Source organism: Oreochromis aureus, linkage group 14 (assembly GCF_013358895.1).
Source record: "Oreochromis aureus strain Israel breed Guangdong linkage group 14, ZZ_aureus, whole genome shotgun sequence".
NCBI classification, from domain to species: domain Eukaryota; kingdom Metazoa; phylum Chordata; class Actinopteri; order Cichliformes; family Cichlidae; genus Oreochromis; species Oreochromis aureus.
Genome location: NC_052955.1, coordinates 17,088,633 through 17,114,179, shown reverse-complemented (window position 1 = coordinate 17,114,179; position 25,547 = coordinate 17,088,633). Strand labels below are relative to the sequence as shown.

Sequence of the window (25,547 nt, the reverse complement as noted above, 5' to 3'; positions counted from 1 at the left end):
TCCTTCTGCACCATCATTTGGCTCACCTTTTCCTCCCCTCGCCTCATCTGTTGGGGTACAAACACACTGGATGCTCTTTCTCTTGAAGCAAATTCCTGACTCAGTGCTTTCCGCTGCACAATTTTCGCTCCCCCTAACATTTTGCACCTTCATCGCAACCCTTCATCTTCTCCTCTGCTCTTCAGATGTGCCTCTTTCTGCCTCTGATGCTTTTGGGCCAGCCTACTGCTCTTAACCTCTCCCTCACTTCACACCTCGGTCACCTCCTGTGCCCATCACCTGCTTCCCATCCATTTCTCCTGCAGCACCTCGCTTCCTCTCCTCCCACGCCCCTCCCGAGCAGTGCTGTCCCTCAGCAAAGACGTGACCACACATCCTTGTAGCCCTCTAGAAGAACCTTACCCACAATGCACATGGTGGAGCGATTTGCATGACAGGCAGTGGTGCATTTCGCAGAGGGAGGGATCGGCCGGTGAATGTACAGAGATAGAGAAACCCATAAAGGGAGCGAGAAGAACTGTAATGTTGGTTTGAATTATTCATGGCTGGTCTATAGGATGAATAAATGCATCAGAAAAGGGGAAGACACAAGGAAGAGCACCTGTTATCTATCCAGAGTGTGATATCTCTGTAAGCCCAAAGTCATGTATGCTCAAGTCCTCTGCTACTGCACTATGAGATAACAGTATATAGGCTGGCTATGTGTCAACTTAAAGCTCTGAATTTAATTAAAGTGTATTACTAAAGCTAGAAAAAAAGGGTGCATGTTACAGTCATTGAAGCGCCACACTGATTCACCACATTTAACCTGCATTAGATTTTCTTGAATCAGCGCCCAGTGGATGGAAAAACATACATTTTAAACCATGACTTTAGTGAGTCTTTAGAGGTGCAGCCTTTACTCCACTATATTTATTTGAGTTAAAGCTTTAATTACTATTTTAAATATAGATCTTCTAATGAATTGTTACATTCCTATAGATTAAACTAGCAGCGCATAACATTTTTGTTGTGGGCCAGCCTGTGGTACAACATTGCTGTTCCTGTGTGAGGATTTCACTTTGGGCATATGTACAAGTATGAGGTGCTTAACCTCAGGCCACACACCAGACTGGAGTGAAGGGATGAGTCTCACATGAAATCAGTGACAGTCATTTCATATTCCCCATCGGATATTGTTTTTGTAATGAGCGAGTTTGTGCCTGAGGTTGCCAATAATCCTTTCCATTTTTCAGCATTCATAGCCTACTCAACAAACTGATGTTTACACCAATGCATTTGTTTCCAGGACTGTTTAATCATGAAAGCTAAATCCTGATAAAGACCAAAATGACACCAATTTCTTGGATTAAATTTGAAATTGAAAATTGTGAGCTAAAACATGTTCGAAAGTCCGAGAAAAGAGGAGCCTGGGAGGGAGGAGAGAACAATTTATTTGTTTAATGTAATATTAAAAAAACCAAAAACCCTCTGCATGTCATCACACTGACTGTGTTGTTTCTGTGTTTTTTTTCCCACAGAAGTCGTTCTCACTGGTGTTGGAGGCTCTGGATTATGACAATGACACATCGGGTTCAGGCGAAGGTGTGTTTGCACGTACCTGCGTGCCTTTTTATTCATGTGTAGTCAGGAATGTAAATAAAAGGGGGGCTGAATTAAATAACAATAAACAGAAGGAAAGTTGTGAGGGTGTTATTATTCCCCTCATCCTCACACATGTCATGTTTTGAGGTTTGAAGCTAGAGAGCTTTGTAAGATATACCATCATCGCCCAAAACACCATTAAGGTTGAAGGTAAGTGACACGTTTAAAAAATGGAGCCGTCTTTTCTCCATTTCCTGCTTTATCTTGTCAAGAAAAGAGTTACTTGTGAGTTTAAATATTAACAATCAACAGTTTCATAGAGGAAAACAACACGGGTGCTTGTTTACGAGCGTTTGTTTTCTGACATGATGAAACAATGTGAAAATATCCTTTGTGTCTTAATGTCTGTGATCTAACGAGTTTAGTGGGCCTTTTGTCCAGACCCTTTAATTTCCTGCTCGTCTCAGTGCTGTTCCTCCTCATAATCAGGAAAAGCTCTGTGACAGGGAATGTGAGCGGCATGCTATAAAAAGCAACACACATACACACAAGCACAGTCAGACAGATGTTTCTGTGCCTTCCTCATTCCTGTCATGCCACAATCCTTCCTTTGAGGGACCACTGCACTGCGGTCTCTCAACCTCGGTGCTACCCAGAAGATGGCTGATAGGATGAGAAACTGGGATTTTCACCTCTCTTTCTCCTTCTGTCTCTCCTTCCCTCTGCCCTCCAGCGACGCTCTTACATCTTGTTTGCATTATCTTCCGTTTCCACCTGAGCTCCTGACAGCCCTTACATTGGGCCTAAAGCTGTTCACTAGGCTGACAGCTTAGCTCAGCCCAAACAGAGGCGTTCGGTAGCAGTCTGAATGGACTTAGCGGGCCGTGCTGCAAATCAGAAAGGATTACCGGGCATAACTGTACCTTCTGAAACGGTTCTTGGAAATACAGAGAAAATGTGATGTGCTATGAGCACAGACAGTGTGACCTTCACAGAGTTTTCTTCAAATAAAACATAGCTTAAGTGTTAATGTGCAGGGGTGTACCTTGATCTGTTAAAGGATAATTCCCGTTTGTTACAACTTTGGTCTTTGGCCTTTATGTTTTTGTGGAGTATAATGACATTGAGCTCACCAAAGTTACTGTTTAGATAAGGGAACACGATGCTATCACTGCAATTAAATGAGATCAATCAGACTGTAAAACTTCATACATGCCTGCAGTAGTTCACAGTAAGTAGGTAATATGCAGCAGGTTTTTGGCACCTTTATTTTGTTTGCACAGTTTGATTTCGTTTCTTTCAGTTGTTTTACATATTCTCTATCTCGTTTTATGTTTATTTTGAAGGACACAGTCTTTTATTTAACTTTATTGCACAACACAGAAATATAGACCTGATGGAAACACCTGTCACTACAACAGTGAAAATCGAATAAACAGCAAACTGCAGCCTCCTGAGCAATCACCAAGATGAGTAAACGCACTCTGTAAAAACCAATAATTTAATGGAGGCTGGAAATTTTGCAACACCAGGCCGCATCAGCTTTAACTCATAAATCGGTGACTGAATGTTTACACAAAGTACGATTTAACAACAACATACAGGATAATATACTCAGAAAACAAACTTGTCATTAAGTCCATAAAGAAAAAATTAAAGGCCTGAGTTGATCTTTTGGGCCTTGCAGTTCTTGGAACATCTGATTTCTGCAGTGCTGCCAACTTCCTCAGATTTCAAGGAGTTTTCTAGTCAACAAAAAATATATTATTTCATTCTTGAACTGAATTTTCCTGCTCAGAAGTTTTGCAGAGGTGCCTTTGTTACTGCTTTGCTAGACTTTTGGACGTGTTACTGCCACCAGGGCAATAGCACAGAGAAAACTGTCTCTCACATGCTGTTAGATGTTTTGTGTACGCACCAAACATCAACCTCCAGGGCTTTAAATAAAGCTACAGCCTTCATAACACATGTACAGTGCAGTTTGTTTATAACTCACTAATTAAGGCTTAAAGTTAGAAGCAGGTCTGCCTTAACTGACAGATGGACGCTGACACAGGCTGCTGCTTTTCCCAATTTGTGCTAATTAGTCACTGAACTAGATTTCTTAATCGTGTTTGTGCCTTTAATGAAATAATCTGAGAAAATAATTTGTATAAATCTGCACTTCACTTTTGGAGAGTCAAATTCCATCCATCCATACATTTATGCATTTTCTGCCACTTCCTGCCACAGGGGCTGAAGTTTAAGCGAAACCCTCCACCCCCCAAAAAAAGCCAAATCCTCCTCCAGCTCTTCTTTGGGGGGACACTGTGTATTGGACCAAATACAGCAGGCAGGAGGTAACGCAAAAACAACCCTTTTATTTAGGTTGATTAAAAATCCTAAAAGGCAGTAAACTGTGAACCCATAAACTTCAAAGAAACAGAGACAAGCACACAAACAGATGCTAAGACAACAACGGACGGGAAGGACATGAGATAATTAGATAACTGAACATAAGCAGGACAAGAGAGATAGTGGACTGTCAAAATAAAATGCGACTTCCTGGGGGAAGAAACTGCCACAGAGATAGATTTTTCCCCACGCTGCCACTGATAAACACTGTGAAATCACCCTATCTGTCTGTCTGTCTGTCTAACAAAATGTTTCTTTTTTGCATGAAGGAAGCAAAGTGATTCACAAAACTAAAAGACGTCTCCAAATAATGAAATAAGGCAGATGCTCAAAGAATCACATGATCCCAAATCTAAAAAGAGTCCAAACTATGGATACTAGAGAAACCCAGCTAAGCCTGAAAAGCATAACTAAACCCACAAAACACACCGACCGAACACACCAACGCTTTCCTAAACCAGGCGAGACAAATCTCTCCAGCACGTCCAGAATCTGCCCCAGGGTCTCCTCCCAGTTACACGTATCCAAAACACCTATCTAGGAAATTCTAGTAGTTTATATACAGTTGTTAGAAGTTCACTCATCATAGATATGAATCTAATGATATTATACAGCATACATTAAAAATAAGAATTTTGTGCACAAGTTTGAATTTAATTAGGATGATCTCTAATTCACACAGACAAAATTATACATGCAGATTCAGATATAAACATATATTCACTTAAATCTTTTAGTAAGTGCTGAAGGTTCTACAATGTTTTGTCTAACTTGACAAGGCTGAGACCTATTAACTTAACATTAGTGACAATGTTTGGTTTCTCTTTGTTTGAAAAGGATTTGTTTGTGAGCACTCATTGGGATTAAACATTCATCAGAATATTGGGAAAATCCAAGGAACCAAGTGAAGATCTAAGGAGAAATGTAGATTTCCAAAAGTTGGGAACTGCACTCAATTGTATATGTTACAGGTATCTGTGTCTGATAACTTGGCTGTCCACTCTCTCATGAATATAGTCAAATCTGGCTTCAAAAAACCAACATGGCTGCTGTCAAAATCCTAAATTTGAAGCTTTAAAACAGGGCTTCTGTACCAAATGCTTATAGTAACTACATCCATCTCTTCTATACACAGTGAAGACCCCCTCACAGAACAAAAACCCCACAGGGAGATTTGTAACTTTCTCAGTGTAATGTTTCAGTAACTATGAATCATCTTAAAATGTTTTTTCCCATGTTCTTCCTTCTGTTCGCGTATTCATTGGGTGATTTTGAGAGCATACTTGCTGCTGTGCTCACCCATGTTTCAGCTGTACTGATGTTACACCCGCAGCCACAAAACTGCCACCACCATTGAAGCGAAAGTGGAATTCAATATTAGAAGCACTATAATCTGGACCAGCTTGTCACCAAAATTCAAGACACATGTTTAGACTTAGTACCCCATCCATGTGAGAACAGTTTCACTGGGAGTTTATATGAGAATGAAAACTGAAAATAAACATAGAAATGTCATGAGAACCCATGCACATGAAATTAAAAAAAATCTTCAGCTGATCTATTGGCTCCCACAAGGCTATTGATTCAAAATGAAGTCACAGGGAGGTGTTTTCTCTCCTGCAGTTTTTTCTCACCATTGTCAAGGGCAAGCACTTCACAGCTAATACAAGACAGTGGGGGGACAATCTCCAGAGACAAGAAAACGAGTTTTTTTTTTAACTCCCTGCAGATACAATCCCTGTTTCTCTGCTGCTTATGTTTCTATAAAGTGTGATTTCAGGAAGAGCTCAGGGCTTCTTGTTTCAGCTGTTCTGCCATCAATCTTTCTGTCTCCCTCTCTCTCTTTTTTTAGGATCCCCATTAGCACCAGCCAGAGTGTTGGCTATTCTGCCTGGGGTCCTCCACACCCCTCACGTATTATTGTACCATCTCGTCTAATCACGTTACTGAGAAAATCGGGCTCTGTTACACACCTTCCCTGCTGTGCTGGATGATAATTCACTTACTTCTGCTTCTTTTCTAGAAGAGAAATGGTGATGATGAAATTAACCCCCGGCCATGCCAGAGTCATAAAATAATGAAAAACCCACAATGCACTGCAGTAGCATAATGAGTGTTTGTGAAACGGGGCCCTCGAGTTTGACTACAGGCGACGGCGGAGGAATCGTGCAGCGGCTGAGCTAACAGTCCGCTCAACGTCCGCTCTGTTCCCATCCCATTTTTTATGCTAAAACACACACACACACACACACACACACACACACACACACACACACAGTCTCACCAACCACTGTGTATCCCTGTTTTCATTCCTTTGGGTCAAACCACAGTGATCTCATCTCTCCATCAGGCGGTTTGTTATGTGTGTGTCCTAATAGCTGCTTCCCTTCCTCTTTGACTCTGTTTGCCTCTGGCAGTCTCTCTCTCTCTCTCTCTCTCTCTCTCTCTCTCTCTCACACACACACACACACATGCACACACTCGCACATTCTGTACACTCAGTCTCTCTTCACTGCTGACATACTTCCAATGAGGCTTCCTGTTCTGTCCTCCTATCATGCAATCTTGGCCTGTATCCTCACTAGCATCTCATAGATACACATATAGCATATACGCTGAAACAAAACACAGACACACACACACACATACCTATTCTGAGTACTGTGTAACACCCTGTCAGAGAGGATTAAAAGTGACTTGGGGATGACAGTGCCTCTGGGAAATCCCCTCCGGGGGTCAGGAGCAGCAGCCACTGCCCCGCTGTTGCCCTGGGGCTTGTCTGGTCCTCTCTCTGCCCCTCCCCCTCCTCTCTAATAGCTAATCAAATGTTAAAGAGCTGCCTCATAGTGATGATCTCTTAGATATTTGTGGTGTCTCACAGCTCTGCAGAGCATTTTAGAGCCTCATTGTTTTGGTTATCAGTCCCACAAATTCCATCATCCAGTGGTTTTCTTTTGTTTGTTTGTTTGTTTGTTTTTTATGAAATAGCTCTCATAAATCACCTGTACACGACCTGCTCAGCACAAAATGACAAACACTAAAGTTAGTGACTCACTGGTGGGTAACTTGTCCCATTTAACAGCTAAAAAACAGATATTTTTCTTAGTGGGTGATGGAAACAGAGCCAGACTCCATATGATGATAATGTTGCTCCATAACTGCTCGATGTGTTAACAGGCGACTATTTGATTGAACTCATGCCATATCAGCTTTGATACTAATAATGTTTAGGAGTGTTTTGACTTATCTGCTGAATGTGGACACAGTTCCTCCTTCCCCAGATGTTTGGCACCCTTTGATTCCCCAGTGGCAGAACAGCAAACAAAAGAAAGTATTTCTTCCTTCCTTCCTCTCTCAGGTCAGTTGATCGAGCGAATCCTGCTCTCCTCCATGCTGAACCCCGGTGAAGTGTGGCAGACTTACCGTTACCACGGACGCTCTTTCAGCCTGGAGTACCGACTTCGTTTCCGCTGTCACTCCAACTACTACGGACCCTTCTGCAACAAGTTCTGCCGAGCCCGCGATGACTTCGTCGGCCACTTCAGCTGTGACCAAAGCGGCTCCAAGGTCTGCATGGAGGGCTGGACGGGGCCAGAGTGCAAAATAGGTAAGAAAAGGAACACAAAGGAGTCCACTGGTGTTTCCTCAAAGTTGTGCATTTGTTTGTTTGTGTATGTGTTTTTAAAAATCCACATTTGTCTCTATCTCATTCAAATATTAGCACATAATCATTTTCTACCTTTAATGCTCAACAAGACAATGTTTTTGCCAAAAATGCTCCCTTAAATACTAAGTAGGTATTACTGTTACCATCAACAATGCAACAGGTTATTAAGTTATCCTGTAACAGGGGTACAGCATTAGAAAAATAAACCCAGGCTTAATATTTGCTGCGATGGATTACACTACTGAAGCCTGTACTGGTGGGAAAAAAAACCCCTTCAAATTCCTCAACACACAAACATATTTTGTAAACTGCCCAGATCAAAGAAGTCAACTAAAATATTGGAGTCTGTCTCACACACACCCTGTGCAGGTTTGCCAGTTAATCACAGGGTCCCAAAGACCCTTACTTCCACTTCAGAATCACTAATAATCTAACACACGTATCTTTGGAGTGTAGCAGGACTTATAAAAAGAAAGAAATCCCACACAGATACAGGTTAGATCATGCAAACTTGACACAGAAAGGTCCCACCCAGCGAGGAGCTACAAACCCAGAGCCTTCTTGGTGTGAGGCAAAGAAGACGCTCCACCACAGTGTCACTCCACAAATGGTGAACTCCTGACCTAAGCTGAAGTTAATCTAATTTGTCTTGAGATTTTCTTTGTTTTCCTGTCTAATTTTAGTCTTTGAAACCAAAACTATTATTGTGATAAAGGTTTAGTGGATATGTCATCTAAATATTCACACACAGCCTTAATAGCAATCCACAAGGTGAGAACAGGCCTCATTAATAAGGAATAACCGCACATGTGCTTGTCTTAGTGTTAAAAAGACTTCAGGCCATTACAAGGTTGCTCTCTGAAACAGTCCATCAGCAAAGACACACTGGCTACCTTCTGTGGTGAGGGTGTGGAGGATTATTTTGTGTGACTCATCAACTGGGCGCCCTCACTCTGTGACCTCGGAGCGCTGCCATCATGTTGCAGCGGTTGAACTGAGTGAATGGAGGAAGCCAGAGTGGAAACCATGGGAACCCTGAAGGACACAGAGCTAGTTTAAGGACATCCTGCAACCCTGCCCATCTCACCCCTTTCTCACTTCATGTGACTTCCTCCTCGGCACGACACTGATTGGACTGCAGGAAGGCAGGAAGCTCGCTCTGTTACCCCCTGCAGGTTACTGATGATGATGAAGTTCAGGGCGTTTTCAGGGTTAATTAAAGGCATCTTTGACCCTGATATGATGTGGCAGATATTCTGACGCCATACACGCGTCTATTCCATAAAAAACATTGTGTTATGGTATTATTCCAACCGTGCTTTGTTTTTTGGCTTTGCAGCAGTGTGCAGGCAGGGCTGTCATCAAACCCACGGCTCTTGTGATGTACCTGGAGAATGCAAGTAAGTGTATACTTGTACCGATGTAGAAAATTGGAAATATGAAATATTATTTTGACTGTCACAATATAAAAATTTAGATTATAATGAAAACTTTAGTCACTATGAGAAGATGAAAAAAATGTGATTTTATATGAGCAGGTTAACTTTTTAAACCAAACCCTTCAGTCATTCATTCATAAATGCCCAGCCAAAATGTAACACTGATATCATGTTGTTTTTAAAGCTTGCCTTGGTTTTTTTTAAAAATTCCATTAATCGGAGTTTTTCTTTTAATATACACTAACCTTATGTTCAAAGCATTCTGGTTGGAACAAACAGCCAATCAGGAGAAAGGTGACTTAAATTTGATGAATTGAGGGACTCTACAAAGTTGAATCCAAAAAGAATGCACAAAGCTGTAAATACACAAAATTAGATCCCCTGTAAGTCCAGCAGTAGTATTGCAGGTGTAGATTTAGTGCAGTATTACATTAGAGGGATTTATTCTCTCTACAGATAAATCAACTTTGGTTGTAAAGTGTGTCTGAATATACACTATATCTACAAAAACTAAAGGGCCACCTACGTTACATTACACCTGCAGGAGCTGCTCGGCTATGCCATGAAGCTCCTGGAACTCAGTTTTTACTCCCAAAGAAAGTTTGGAGCTCTGTTTTTGAGCCAGCAGTAGACTGACTCTACAGCTGGTGACCCCGCTCTGTAACTTTATGTGACTTTCTACTTTGTGACTAAGTCACTGTGGTCCTTAAAAGCTTCCACTTTGCAATAATACCACTTACAGTTGATCGTGGAACATCTGGGAGGGAAGAAATTTCACAACCTGACTTGCTGCAACGACTGCATCCTATTACAGTACCACACTGGAATTCAGTGAGCTCAAAGTTTAAGAGGAGTGGCTCAACACTTTAGTCTATATTATATAGATTGATCTGCACGCCAACAAGCTCCCACGTACGGATTTAATTTGTGCTGTGCAGCGTTTTCAAGTAACAGCTTCTTTCACAGAAGTCTAATGAAGCAAATAAAATCATCATCCAAACATCCCTCCAGGATTTCTATAACTATCATAGCAACAGCAGCTTCATAATGCAGATAATGAGATTCGTGGTTGTTCCAATCTGCCTCTCGGCTCATGTCTTCTTCTTCTTTTTCTTTTAGGTGTCAATATGGCTGGAAGGGTCAGCTGTGCGACCAGTGTATGACGTTCCCAGGCTGTGTGTATGGGAGCTGCACTGAGCCTTGGCAGTGTGTGTGCGACGTCAACTGGGGAGGACTGCTGTGTGACAAAGGTCCGACATGTGACCCGCTCCTTTTCTGTAGTGGAGAAGAAGAAAGCGTTTATGTGCGAGTGAGGGGGTTTCCCTCCTTTTTTTCCAGTATCTCAGATATGCAACTGGAGTCGTGTGTGTTTAGGATACTGCGCTGGCTTGTAGACACACAGAGTGTTCAATCACTAGGTAGATTTATTCACACAGTGTAGCAGGCACTGTAAAATTAAAACCAAGTAAAAGTTTAGACAGAAACTCTAACGACTAACTCTCAACTGTCCAGATTTACTTCTACTCAGTGACCTTTTGCACAGTTATACAGAATTCATGATTTTTAATCTTATTTGTCTTATTTCTTTTGTCATGCTAAGGATACTTACTTTTAAATTTTTGATTCCTTTCTATATATGAACTCATAGGCAGAGATGGGCAGTAACGCGTTACTTGTAACGCGTTACTGTAATCCGATTACTTTTTTCAAGTAACGAGTAATGTAAGGGATTACTATTGCAAAAACGGTAATTAGATTACCGTTACTTTCACGTAGGAACGCTGCGTTACTGCGTTACTAAAACCGTGATTTTTTGCGAGAACGTCTCATGACAGTGACGTAAGCGAGTGCGACGTTCGTGACAACAGCTGTCTGCAGATCATAATATATCGAGTGCGGGACAGAGTGTAGCATGCAGCGTTTAAAGCGTGGAAGTACTGACCTTATTTTGAGTTTGATTCCATAAAAGTGACAAAAACATTAGTGTCCGTTGTGCGTGGGAAGAAAACTTCTTTTTACAGCGAAAAAAACCCTAAACTTCCAAGCAAGCACCGAGTGTACTACGACGTAATGTGAAATTCACAGAGAAACTCGCGGATTCTTCCACTGACCGCTGCGGCACACCTGCACCAGGGTAAACCTCCTCCGCCTACCCCAGTCCTGCTTTACAGGTGAAAATAGAGCAACAGGACCGCTAGTCTTTGATTTTATTTATTTTCTGCTGTGTTTTACTTGCATCTATTTGAAAGAGTGAGTGTAAACACAAAAAATATTTTATTTTATGTGCTGGAATGTGCAGAAAATAGGTTTAAATGTTAAACAAATTTCTTCCAGTCAGAGAATGTTGCATATAATTTAATTTTTGCTTGATGCATAAAGTTAAAAGATTAAAACTAATAAAACAAGTTTTAAAAAGAGACTTTTCCATTTGATTACATTTTGTATGATGAATTATGCAGAAAAAGTAGAATTGGGCTGAAAGATCTATCGCTTTATCACCTATTCAGGTTGTAAATCGTGTTTTTAAAAAGTAACTAAGTAACTAAGTAACTAAGTAATCGATTACTTTTGAAAATAAGTAATCAGTAAAGTAACGGGATTACTTTTTGGGGGAAGTAATCAGTAATTAGTAACTGATTACTTTTTTCAAGTAACTTGACCAACACTGCTCATAGGTTTAAAGAGTTCAGATTCAGCAACACACTGATGGATCTTTTGTTGTCCACTTGAGCTTCCCAAGACTCATTTAATACAAAAACACTCAATGAGTAGAAGACTACGTCATACGTAAAGATGAAAGTGCTCTGCCGTGTATTGTATGTTGACCAATATCTCATCCTGTCTGTGTGGCTCTGAGACAAAGAGAGAGGCATCGTGTGTGCAGTCTTAGTGAGGCGTGGTTCTTCACACTTCTCTCCATGCATGATCTTCTGTATAAGATTAGATAAAAGTCCCCGAGGATTTCGAGCGTCAGTATTTTCCCACCAAACTGTAGCAAAGTTCGCCCAGCATTATCCCAGCATATGACTCCCACCTCTGTCCCAGTGTGGGAGCCTAACCAGTGCCCACGGGACAGCGTATTGTGCAGGGGAAAGGTGATAGCCTTGGGTAAGGTGAATGTGAGCGGGGCTGGGCTGGCTGCTTTTAACTAGGTGGGGTCTTAAGCTGTTTCTGTGCATTCAGAAAGGCTCTGTAAAGAGCTGCAGTGAGACAAAGAGGCCATGGGCACCGAGGAAATGATTAAAGAAAGCAAAGTTCTAAACAGCCTCAACAATGGAGGAACAAGCCCTGCAGCTACTGGCCTGCACAGTCAGCACACAGAACAGACCTGGATACACCAGGCCTCTGTGCGCTGTGTGTGTGTGTGTGTGTGTGTGTGTGTGTGTGTGTGTGTGTGTGTTCGCTGGATGTTTACCTGAAATAAAGTCAGACTAAAGCATCCTCATTCATTTTTCTATTTGTCCCTATGTCACTTTGTTTTTGCTGTGACTTAAAATCTAAAAACTAAATGCATCTTTTCGTGGGTTCAGATTTAAACTACTGTGGCACCCATCAGCCCTGTAAAAACGGCGGGACCTGCACCAACACAGAGCCCAACGAGTATCAGTGTGAGTGCCAGGAAGGCTTCAGAGGACGCAACTGTGACATCGGTGAGTCAACGACAACAAACAGCAAAAGTGCTCTCGGTTATGTTTGTTTACATGTAAGAGATGCACAGAGATGGCCAAGACTACTGAGTGGCACAGGGAAGAAATATCATAAATTGTTAGTTATTAAGGAAATTCCTACTTATAAGTAATCTTTACATGCGTACATGTTAACCTCAGTGTAACGTGGAACTCTACAAATTCATTCTTACTTCAACAATATTTTTTCTATAGTTTATTTATATTATAAACTATTTATGTAAGCACTTTGCATTTTTGCATCCTTAAATCAAATATTGCTTGTCAAAGTTAATAACCATTGTGAGAGAAACAAACTGCACCGGCTTTTAATTTACACTTTCCTCCCCTCCTTCCTCCCTTTAGTGGAACACGCGTGCTTGTCTTCCCCGTGTATGAACGGAGCGACCTGTGTGGAAGACCAAACAGGGTTCAGCTGCATCTGTAGCGAAGGCTGGACTGGACACACCTGCACAGATGGTGATTGTCGATGCTGCACACACTCGCGTCTTACTGAGCTGAGGGGCCGGGGTGCTGTGAGATTGTCTGTGATTGGTTATTATTGGATCAAAGCCAGTGAGTGACTCTAATCAGTGCAACAGAGGAAGTTAAATTAGCCTAAAGATCTTTCCCTCTGTGTGTGTGTGTGTGTGTTCAAGAGGGGGAGGGGGCAGGGATGCAGGAATGCATTTGTATTTGTATCACTAGAAAAATCAAGAACCTCTGTTGGAGCACTTCTAATCAGCGATTGCATTAATATAAGCAGAGGTGGCACTGTGAATTATTACATGTTTTTTGTTTGTTTTTTTAATGGCAGTAATTAGAAGGTATTTATTATCAGCTCTTTTACTCATGTGAGCTTTTTCCAATGTAATGTGATTACTTTAATCACATAATTGGGAATTTGTGGAGTGACATCCGGTTCTCTTGCGATGTGGGTGAATGTGTAAAAGTAAGAAGTAGCAAAGTGTGTGCCAAGTGAATGTAAGCTGAGACTGCTGCTAAACACAAAAACAATACACAGTTGTGTTCTGGATTGGTGTGGCATTGTTGTTCTTGGCCTTATGTGGATGTCAGTTGCTGTACAGTAGTCTGATGTTTTTCCCAAAACTATGCAAAGCCAGACTGTCTTTACTTTAATCGCACAAAGACAAGAGCAGCCTTTAAGGGCGCTGTGACATGCAGTCTGTTCTAACACATACTGAAGCGTTTATTCAGACCCAGATTCTGCTGGATAAACACGAGGTTTGTATTACGATGTCAGGCTTTCTCTGCTTCTGCTGGGTTGACAAAACCCAGTGAGAGATGACGGTATCATGGTGGTGGTTATAAACGTTCTGCTTTCTGCTTCTGTCACATGAAACAGTCGCTTGACACCTCATCTTCCACGTAATGTAGGACAATGTAGCGGCGCATGCATCAGTTAGAGCAGAGGTGTCAAACATGAGACCCGTGGACAAGAATCGGCCCCGGGAAAGACTCGAATCTGACCCTCTGGATGGCTTTGGAAAATATAAAGAATGGCATAAATTTTGAATTTTGTAATGTATTTTTAGATGTTTTACAGCTTTTTTCTGTCGGTGAATTGCACCTCTTTTCCTTGTATCAAGATGGGTCAGAAATGAAATGTTAAGTTAAACACATTTACACTGAGAGAAAGGGGACTTTTACCAGTCCAGCCCATTTCATATCAAAGTGGCCCCACAATGTAAAATGAGTTTGACAACCTTGAGTTTAGAGGCACAGGTTTGGAGAAATATGAAGGATATAGTCAATTCAAGTCAAAATTTGCACAGTAGCGCATTTTAAACAACCACAGTTGGCCAAAATCCTGTGCAAGATGTACAAAACATACACTATGTATAACAGTTGCTAATCAAACAATTACTAATACACTAAAAATCAAAATATTTTTTAAATATTTTGATTTTACCTGTCTGTCTGTCTGTGGCTTGCTACAGCTATGCGTTAGAGCTCTGTTTTATTCAAACATAGTCATTGTGACGTGCAAATCATGACAAGATGTAATTCTGCAATAGGGGTGCTGGTTTAGCTCACTCAGCTTACCCATATGTTGTAAGGCTAACACAGAGGCTCAGGTTTGCAGCTGGTCTCATTCCCAGCTTTCCTGTTATCTTGCCACTATTTTATTAACTTGATACAAAGGCTAAAAAGTACAAAAATATCAGGGCAAAAGCCATTCTGCCATAAATGAAAAAAGACAAATCCATTTGCGAATCTGTGCTCTGTTAGCTGTAATTACAGCGGCGTGAAATGGACTTGGCAGCAAAGGGGAGCAAGAATATAAAAAAAGATATTCATGTTCTGCATCAACCAAATGCACATAACTTCGCTGCAGGGCTCCTTTCAGTGAGGTTAGTAGGATACATCTCAGGAGGGTGCCTGTTATCTATTTCGTGCTTACAGCATGTTGTCTGGAAAATAATTAGCCCAGTGAAAACCCAAACTCTGGTCTCCAGTTGTGTGGTTAGCGCAAGTTACCATGGTGAAAATAGAGGCGCCTTACTGACCCACTAATCCTGCTTCATAGTACATGTCCCCCCTCTGATCTCCCATAAACACAGTTTTTCTTTTTCTTTCTTTGAGTATGAAAGATGTCAAATCATTAAACAAAGCGGTTCCTTATATTCAGAAACTGTCCCTCTTAAAAGAAAGAAAGGCTAAGATATCTTCACTAACAATCACAAGTATGCGTCAAGCTCAGAAATGCTGGATCGTATAGTTCCCATGATCCCAGTCCTGTAATCTGGGCTTTCTCTGATGTTATCAGCGCATTTTTTGTTTTGGTTTTTTTTGGTTTATTTTTTCACTCATTATAGAAAGTTCCTGCACAGCCACAGAGGACCTGATGCCTCTTTTAATTGGTTAACATCATGGTTCGGTGTAATACAAGTAAACCACACTTAAATATATGTCTGTTTGTAGGTTAAATGCTTTTAAAGACTGCGTTAGTTCCCGCTCACTCAGCCGCATACACTGTTTGATCTGCACGCGGCTAAAGGTCAAGCTGAGCTGAGCTGTCAGAGCAGTCTGGGTTTCTCGGTCATGTGGTTTGCTGTGTGTGTGTGTGTGTGTGTGTGTGTGTGTGTGTGTGTGTGTGTGTGTGTGTGTGTGTGTGTGTGTGTGTGTGTGTGTGTGTGTGTGTGTGTGTGTGTGTGTGGGTGGGTGGGTGGGTGGGTGGGTGTGCGTGACGGCAGGTGAGATTGGATCACAGGGGTCTTTCAGAGCTGTCTGTAAACAAGAACCGTTCCACATCCTCTGCTTTCACCTCGTGCAGGATAAACAGCGCTGTGGCATGTAAACAATTCAGCAGAAAGCATTTTTATCAAAGAGTGAGAGCAGAGGGATGAACGAGGAATAGAAGTTTTGTTTATTTTTGCTCTTGTTGTTTGTTGCTCGCTTGATTAACAGTCAGAGAGGCGGTCTATCTCTGCAGGCTATGTGTTGTGCGGGGGGGGCTCTCCAGGGAACATACAGCAAGAAGATTGTTAGGCTTGCAAGGAATGACAACCAATACCACAACATAGCTCTGTTTTCAGACTAGATTTATATATATAACCAATATTAATTAAAGGCTTCTTTGTTTGTTATGAATTCTCCGTCTCATTTTTGGAGATGTGCCGCTAACTTGGCAGGATTATTGTTGTTCGGCGATGGAGTTCGGGGTCAGGAAAATGGAAAATGGTTCTTCTGTAGGGTTAGGTAAATGAAAAAAGGTTATGAGAGAGACAGAGACGTACACCACAGAGATATGCATGGGAAAAGTTATGATGCCCTCTGTAAGTTATGCATGGTTAACCCCTAAGTGGGGAGCTTCTCTTTGTCTTTCTGCGTGTCTGAATGTGATGTTTTTCCTGTTTTAAATTCCTTGTCAGATGGGTAGAACCACACATGGCAGCCCCATTTTTATTTCTGTCCAACCCCCGGCTTTGCCATCCTTTCCCTTATTTAAATGCACTCCTTCCTCCCTCCTCTTTGGGCAAGATTTAAGATGATTGTATTCATCACTGTTTGCACAGAAACCAGAGCAGCAGAAAGAACGAAAACACAAAAGCATCAAAGCTTCCTCACACCTATATTACCCTTCAGATCACACATGCACAAGCTGCCTCCTTAATGTTCGCACTCACGCTCCCGTCACACAGGCCAGTAAGTCCATGTATATTATTCTCTGTTTGTCTTCTCAGTGGTGAAGCAGTGTGATCGCAGCCCCTGTGGCCATGGAGCAACGTGTGAAGAAGCTCCTGGAGGTTATCGATGCCTCTGTCCGCCTGGATGGACCGGCAGGACGTGCCAGCTGGGTCAGTGGGTCATCGTATGCCTGCTCTTCTTTATCTTACTATAATACAACAAATTACTGTCTGTCTGCAAACTCCTCCCACACAATCAGGAGTTAAGCAATCAAACTTGGCACACAGGTATATCTTAGGCCCTTGAAGGTTCGTATCTATCCCGCCTTCATGTTGCCTAGAAACCACATATCAATGGGCTAAAATTCCCTTTTCTTTAGCATTTATGCTCCTCTAGGTGCTTTTAGCTGCCGCCTTATCTGCCAAGGAGTCCTCAGAGCAGATTGATCTGCATCTTTGATTTGACAAAGATTTTATTCATGACAAAACCCTTCCTGTTTATCCGGGCCTGTCACCCCACTTTGCATGTGAGGTGAATGTGTTGACCGCGACACTACAGCATCTCTGCACCTACGGCACCTTAAAAAAAGCCACTGTGCCAATTTTGTTTCATAATAACTTCTAATTTCTATTTATAAAACTTGAATATTATGATATATTATGACTCCATCATGTTGCCTGGCAATCTTCTTGTTGGTATGTACTAGTGTTGTAAAGTTTGCATAAATATAGTCACTTTCAGCACAGGGCCAGTACACCTTAGTAGCGAATAAATAAAAGAGTAATAGAACAAGTAGTAAATCACGTTGTTGTTTATTGACTTTAGTTGGATTATATCACATTTTTGTTGAATTTCTTTTACTCAAACTGATCACAGTTGGTGACAAATAATGACCAGGTTAATGACACAAGGTCCAGTTAGTATCTGCTCATGGGCACCTGCTCTGTTGTTTCCATTTTTCTGAGTACTTTAAGTGTTTTTTTGTCTGTGAACTGAAGTGTTGTTGACTTCACAAAAGAGAAAATAGTCTCGACTATTCTGGAGCTTTCAGCTGGTTATTTTTTTGAATCGCCTGAGCCAAAATGATGGACTAAATGAGAGGTGTGATTTCCATGCATGTACAAATATAAATAGAAATATAGTATATGTAGTCCCTGTGACATAAATCTCGTCATTAGATAGTAAATACTCAGATGTGAACATCCACATGGCTGCATATTTGTTTTGAAACCTCCGACTTGTCCACAACAATTTATATTATAATGCACCAACTACACATGACAAAAGAAGGGTAACAGGAGTGATTGCTTGGCTGTCGGGTCTCAGTAGAATATAATCTAGACTTTAGCCAAGCTTTCTTGTTATTTCTTGGAATAGCCTTCAGGAGTAGTTTTCCAGGCTTCTTGAAGGACAAAGCTCCTCTTTGGATGTTGGCTGCCTTTTGTTGTTTTCTGTCAAGATGATCCCAAACTGCTCAAGTACTGTTCAAGGTCTGGGCTCAGGGGACTGATAGTGTACGACTGTGTGTTTTTCAATCTTTTACTGCATGTGCAGTGTGTTTGGGTTCATTGTCATGCCGAAAAATGAAGCCGCTGCCAATCAGATGCTTTTCAGATGGTATAGCATGGTGAATCAAAATCTGACAAGATTGCCAACACTACTGGCTGAAATGCAGTCCCAAACTATGGCAGAGCCTTTGGATGGCTGTAGACACTCACTGTTGTGCCTCTATACTGACCTCCTCCGTACATACTGATGACAATTTGAACCACAAATTTCAAATTTGGATTTATCAGACCTGCTGCCACTGATTTTTCCGTCCATTTCTTGGGTAATTTGGCATACCTCAGCCTTTTGTCCCTGTTTTTTTCTTTATGATGATCAAGTACAAGTGAAAAAAGTGTTGAAATAGTTGGAAGATCTTAAGAAATGAGGGGTGGATCGAGACTTCTGCACAGTACTGTATGTGCATTTGACATCTTGACATCGTTGTCTTAAAAAAATTAAAATCTAATATTTTAAAAGGTTCAGGGCTGCAATGCAAGTGTAAAAGTGTATTTTTGTTCTTTAGGGTGCAGAGATGATGTCTGCTAATGCTAAATCTGTACATCTCAAGACGAGATGCCATCATTGGGAATTAACCTGCATGGATATGTTTAGTTTGGGATCAGGATCTGCAAGCTATTTGGGAAAAGTGTCTTTAACAAGACAACTGATCAGAGATCCTTATTTTCAAAGGAAACTATTCATAGGAGTTTAAACAAAAATACTCTGAGAACAAATTCAATCTGAGCTTGTTTTAAAAAGCTGGGAACGCTTGTGTTCCACTTGAAGCTAAATATGAATTTAAAGCGCAAATTAAAGAGGCAGAAAAGCCAGCAGCATGTTAATTTTCCCATCAACCCATGCTGCCTGAGAATCAGTAGTCTGTTAATGCACCGTCACGTCTCTTTGGGCTGCATTTGCTCATATTGACAAGCCTGAACCCAGAGGGTTGTTGTGTTAGATACTACAGCAGAGGGAGTATTGTATGGGCTCAGGTCAAACACACACACCACACACACACAGTATATATACACATGCTGGGCTTTGGGGTGATGAAGTTAAAACTGAGACATATTTCAGGATGACAGCCTCTCCTACTCCTCGGTGTTACAGCGATATGTCACTCTGACACTTGATGATCCTCCATAGTTCCACATCACGGGCCAATGGCTCACAGTACAACACACACACACACACACACACACACACACACACACACACACAACACACACACACACACACACACACACACACACACACACACACACACACACACACACACACACACAGTGTTTGGACACATGTGATAAAACTCTTTATAGCCTGAGCCAATAGGCAGAGCATCAGCAGCACCTGAAACAGTAAAAGTCAATTACACTTGCTGATCAGTTTCACTCGCTTATAGCTGATTTCTGCACCCACATTTTCTCCCACAGCAGGATGGATCCTCAGGCTCTTACCACTGATAGCCTTTCCATATTCACACACACACCCCCACCTAAATCCTAATAGGCCTCTGGCTGACGGTAAATGGTTTAGATTACCTATAACTGACTCACTACTTCCTCTTTATTCATTGAGCATTTCTTCCTAATCCTCCTTCTATCCTTTTGGAGCCAAGTGCTCGAGGGCTCCTGGCTTCAACACTCCCAGAACAACAGAGGGTGGGAATAGGCACTGATAAACTTAAAGCAGCAGGGGTTGTGTGCATAAACAAATAAGATGCTGCGAGGTTTGACCTAAGATGTGCTGTGAATGATATATTACAAAGCCGTGCCTTCTGTGTCTCATTGCTGACATGCATCTCTCGACTGTAGCGTCTGCCCAGCAGCTCTCCACTTCCAGGTTCAAGCACCCAGTGCAAAACTGAACTGTTTAAATGGTGGGTAAAGATCATCTGAGCTCAGTGGGAGACATACAGGATTATTTTGATGGGTTTTTGTGGGCTGTGCGACTCTTAGATGAAGGGATTTAGGTGATGTTTTATCTCACTGAATTAGTGCAGTGCTGTTTGTACGTTCTCCAACAAGATTACGTTCACATTTTGTTTTTATTAATACTGACCTTCTGTTTTGAGGGCAAAAGTACTGGCACAAACCAGGGCCATCTGAGAAAGCTCTCTGCATAATCCCCCAAAATGATTTGTATTGGTTACTTAGCCTGATTGTCAGACTGAATTACAGTTATTGATACTAATGAATAAAAAACACAGACGTGTCCACTGACATCAAAAAAGACAGTGAAGGAGACAAGTTTCCCCAGAAGGATCAATAAAACTAATCTAGGCTTTAAAAGCATTTAAATGTTCCTCACCTCGTCAGCTTAATGAGATTTTATCTCAAAAGGATTCAAACGTTTAATTTCTTATTACATAAATGTTGTGTTAACCTTTATCCAATCAACTCTCTTAGTGTGTTTTGTGTTTCCTATAGACTGCATATATAATATATATCTGGAATCAGCCTCAAGTGGCCATTAGGGGAACTGCAGTTTTTGGCGCTCCCACATGAGCTCCGTTTTTGATCCCCTCATCTTGCCTCTGCTTCCATTGTGTAAAAATGATAATATATGCCCACATATCTTTTTATATTATCAAAGTGAATCGTGTTAATAACTTTTTGATTAATAACTCAATAGAAGGCACTAAAAGTTGTAAACTGTGATGGGTACTTTTAATGAGGTATAAAAAGTTTAGCTAATTTTATTAAAATCTAAATTTTATCAAATGTTCTTCTTTTTTTTCAGACAACAATGAATGTGAGTTGAGCATCTGCATCCACGCCCGCTCTTGTCGCAACCTGATCGGAAGTTACCTGTGTGACTGCCTTCCTGGATGGACGGGGCCTAACTGTGACATCAGTAAGTGCACAAGGATGTAAAAAAGGAACAAGAAGAAGGAAAATAATTTTATAAGTAAAGAGAGAAGTGATAATCCTGCGACAGATAGTAAACCATGAAGAGCCGTTAAACAGCAGGTCTGACTCCCTGTGGGCTGGAAATCATTTTACTCCAGCTCCACTTTCATCAATCAACCTTCACAGCGTATCACTGCAGTGCACTGTTAATGCGGCAAACACTATGTAAAGGTCTCTTTCGGCTGTTCTCTCCTGTTGCTTTGTGCCAACTTTAGTCTCTTCTGTCTTCAGTTTGAACATGTTTGTTTACAGATTCATAGATATCATAGATATTCTGTGTTTGTGTGAGAAATTAATGTGGCGTTCCTCATTTCCCCACAGGGAACAGCAGCTGTCAGGGTTTGTGTTTGAATGGTGGACGTTGTGAGGTAAGACTCCTGGCTGTCCTGCCTCCCTCTGTCTGTCTAATTTGCCTACAGTCTCTGCACCTGCTTCGTTGTTCTCCTCTTAAGTTTTTCACTACCCAGCATTCACATTATCTTAATCATTTTTCAGTATTTCAAACAAAATATTGATATAGGATATAATATTCAATATGAGCTTTTAAGCCCATCAGCAGCGGAGCCACAAAGGGGAGAGGGGGACCACCCCACCACACCATGTTCCACCCTAATATTTTAAGTGCCCCCCATATGGCCACCCCTATGAAAAAATTCTGGGGGCGCCCCTGTATGTCAGACATTATTCAGTAAAAGGTTTTGAAGCTGTTGTGCTGTAAGTTAACTTTAGTGTTTTCTTAAATATTATTCTGCCTGTCGCAGATCCTCTGTAACCCTCCCCAGTGCTCTTTTCCCACACTTCATGTCTTCGTGTCACACATATAAATTACACACAGTTATGGTCAGACGCTTAGATACACTCATCATGGGCATGACTGTCATGGTAATTTGGGGCTTTTAAGGTTTTTTTGAACTGTTCTTTTCCTGGGTTCAATGATTGTACAACAGTTTGAATTTATTTTGCACTTTCTCTGATCCACAAGAGCTAAGATGTATACATACACTCTATTAAATATTTTAATAAGTGGTACTGAAAGTTAAGGTTTGTTAACTTCTGTTACTGATCATGATTAACTACAACTATAAAAAGAAAAAGCACTCACTGGACTGACAAATACTCATGACAATGGGAATGTCCACGGAAGTTAGTGAAGCTCTAAGGAGTCCATTGTGAAGTGAGTTTTACATTACCATGGACTAAGAGGGTGCCAACCAAGAAATAAGCCCCTGCTCCAAAATCAACACAAACCAAATGCTTTCTTTTTAAAAGTTTTATGGTCAGATAAAGGTTGAGCCGTGTGACTGGCCACAATCCCAGAAGATAGGTTCTTGAGGTGTGAAATCTTTTAAATCTAAGAACACTGTACCAGCTGTGAAGAATGGCGGTGGTAGCATCATGCTTTGGGGCTCTTCTGCTGCAAGTGGTACTGGTATGTTGGACAAAGTGGATGAAATAATGAAGAGGAAGAACTACCTGTGAATTCTTTAACTTCGCCTCAGATCAACAGCTAGATGGTTGAAAGTTGGACACAGTTGGGTCTACCAACAGGACAATTATGCCAAACACACATCAAAATTGGTTTTGGACTGGATAAAGCAGACATTCCTAAAACCCAGGTCTGTGCCAGGAGACCAACCAGTTTAGATGAAATGATGGTCAAATTGTTGATGATTACCAAAAGGATCTGGTTAAGGTACAATTTGCTAAGTGAAATTAACCAAATATTAATGGGGCTGTGTGCATATAGTTGAGCATGAGTGTATCAGAGAAAACCCAAAATTAAATTCAAACCCAATTCCTGTTTTTAAAATCATTAAAGATAGATGCTGTACAGTCATTCCAGCCTGGAAAAAGAACAGTTCAAAGAAGTCATTAAAAGCACAAATTTACCATGACAGTCATGCCAGTGATGAGTGCCTGTAAATATCTGACCACAACTGTATATTCTGACCCATACAGGATCAGGTGTCAGGGTCCAGATGTGTGTGTCCACCTGGATTCTCTGGAAAACACTGCCAGAATCATCAACGTCTGTGTGATAGCGCCCCCTGCCTGCACGGAGGGCAGTGTGTGGAGAAGGATGAAAGAACAGTCACCTGCAACTGTCCCACTGGATATTCTGGAAACTTCTGTGAGGTCGGAGAACGTAATTTAATTTTTTTTTTTTTAATAATTAAAACTAAATGGGTATTTTTTTTAGTTTAACTATTGTGTGAAGATAATTTCTAGTAAAAAAGATGAAACAGGCATACAAGGTAATATTAGATGTTACAGTCTCTGAATCAAAGACTCAAGGGAACCTAACATAATCTAGCCCAGAAAGCTGCTGCCATTCAATATACTTTTAATAATGTAAATATGATTACTTACAAAGAATAAACATGAATGAGGAAAATGCAAAACCTGGCAAAAATAAACAAAAGAGGAAGAAGATCATGAAACAACCATACAAGGAGCCATCAGATTCCATTTTCCCCTAAACTAATATTAATAACCTAAAGTAACAGAACCAAAATCGAAAACACGACTGCCCGTAACTCCAAACTCAAGCCATAATCAAAAGCAGCAGAACGACATCACCAGTGCTGACGAGGATCAGGAGACGAGGTACTGAGATGCCAACCGGCAACCTCCGTGCTCCACCTTTTCTAGCTGTATATGCATGCCAGTGAGCCTTCTGCAGCCAGTCAGAGTGAGAAACAACTCAGAGGTGAAAGCAGGTTAATGAGGATGACAAAAAGATCAGAGCAAGATAATAGATGTGTGGTCGAACAGAGAGCGCGCATAACATCATATAACAACATATTTCAAAAGAGTAATCCAAAAAAGATTGAAAGAAAAGTCGATATGATGGATTTAAAAAATGGGGATTTTTTAAATTTAGTCTTTATCAGAAGTTCATGTTACACAATGGTAAAATATGAATTTAAACCTGTTCCAGAAAGAGAAATCTGAATATTTACAGTGCTGAATGTGCTGCTAAGGTGAATGAAAAGCACCATAATAAATGCATTATGCAGCTAATCGCAAGTTCATTTGGTTGGGGCGAGGCGCTGTCCACACATACACTGGTATTCTGGTAAACGTATCTTTAGTCTATGGATTTTAGCCTTATGTCCACACATACAACAACTGAAATAAAGATTTAGATTTAGAAAGTTATCTGCTTTTATCTCTGTTTTGACACCAGACTGTGTGGTTTTATCGCCTGTAGCCTTCTGATTGGCCAACATTTATGTTGCATAGAACTTAATGTTGTTTCTTTTTCTTTTTCTTATGGATGGAGATATTTTACAAAACAAAAGCAGAAAATCATTTTTTTAAGTAATACATGGACATGGACCTGAGTATAAATAAAACGTGATGATATCATGAACAAAGGTAGAACAAGCTTATAATTAAAAATAAAATACAGAATAAAAAAGTGGATTGAAAACTATAGACAGCACATCAGATGTTACTATTTATACCAGGAATAAACATGATTCTAGCATTTTAGCCCTATCAGAAGTGAAGTACATTAAAAAGTCCACAGAAGTAAAACTAAAACTTTTTAAGAAAAGCCAAACAGTAAATAAACTTTTTTTTTTTTATAATATTATAAAAACCTCTTGGCTCCAGATTGCTAGTTTAATGCCTACATTTGTTAACTTTAATGTGATCCTTGAAAATCTCAAATAATTAGGTAAAATAACAAATCTAAAATATTCAGGTTTATATATCCGGTGTCTTTAGTCTTTCAACTTTCAAATTCATTTTTGTTTGTTTATTTTTGTTTTTCAATCCCTGCTGAGCTACGGGAGAACTCATACTATTAGGAGGAAATTTTACACCAAAAAGTTTAAAAATGCTAAAACTTAAGAAAAATTCATTGGCTATAAATAAACATTTGAGTTTTAGCATTGAAAGTGAAGTAAGAAGAGATCTTTTAAAGATCCAATCAGAAACATCAGAAATTTCACTGGAGGTTAGAGAGAAGTGGATGTCTCTCTTAACTGTCTTATTGTTTTGTTTTTTCCAATATTTCAGGTCGTGTTGGACTTGTGCAATCCCAACCCCTGTCAGCAAGGCGTGCAGTGTCACATCATAGATGGCAGGAACACGTGCATCTGTCCTGACGGTTACTATGGTGACGAGTGCATGAGCCTCAAAAATCCCTGCATTGGTCACCACTGTCAAGGTGAGA

At 40.8% G+C, this 25,547-nt stretch overlaps 1 protein-coding gene across 1 annotated transcript in view; it reads left to right on the top strand.

Annotated features, from left to right (window-relative positions):
* LOC116323597 (protein jagged-1b) overlaps positions 1–25,547 on the top strand; it is a 65,535-nt gene that overhangs the window by 38,583 nt on the left and 1,405 nt on the right. The window contains exons 4-14 of the mRNA XM_031743955.2: positions 1,521–1,584; positions 7,337–7,585; positions 8,985–9,045; positions 10,204–10,334; positions 12,615–12,734; positions 13,116–13,229; positions 16,958–17,071; positions 21,192–21,305; positions 21,683–21,729; positions 23,321–23,497; positions 25,391–25,541. Of these exons, the coding sequence (XP_031599815.2) occupies positions 1,521–1,584; positions 7,337–7,585; positions 8,985–9,045; positions 10,204–10,334; positions 12,615–12,734; positions 13,116–13,229; positions 16,958–17,071; positions 21,192–21,305; positions 21,683–21,729; positions 23,321–23,497; positions 25,391–25,541 (1,342 nt within the window). The remainder of the gene's footprint in view (positions 1–1,520; positions 1,585–7,336; positions 7,586–8,984; positions 9,046–10,203; positions 10,335–12,614; positions 12,735–13,115; positions 13,230–16,957; positions 17,072–21,191; positions 21,306–21,682; positions 21,730–23,320; positions 23,498–25,390; positions 25,542–25,547) is intronic.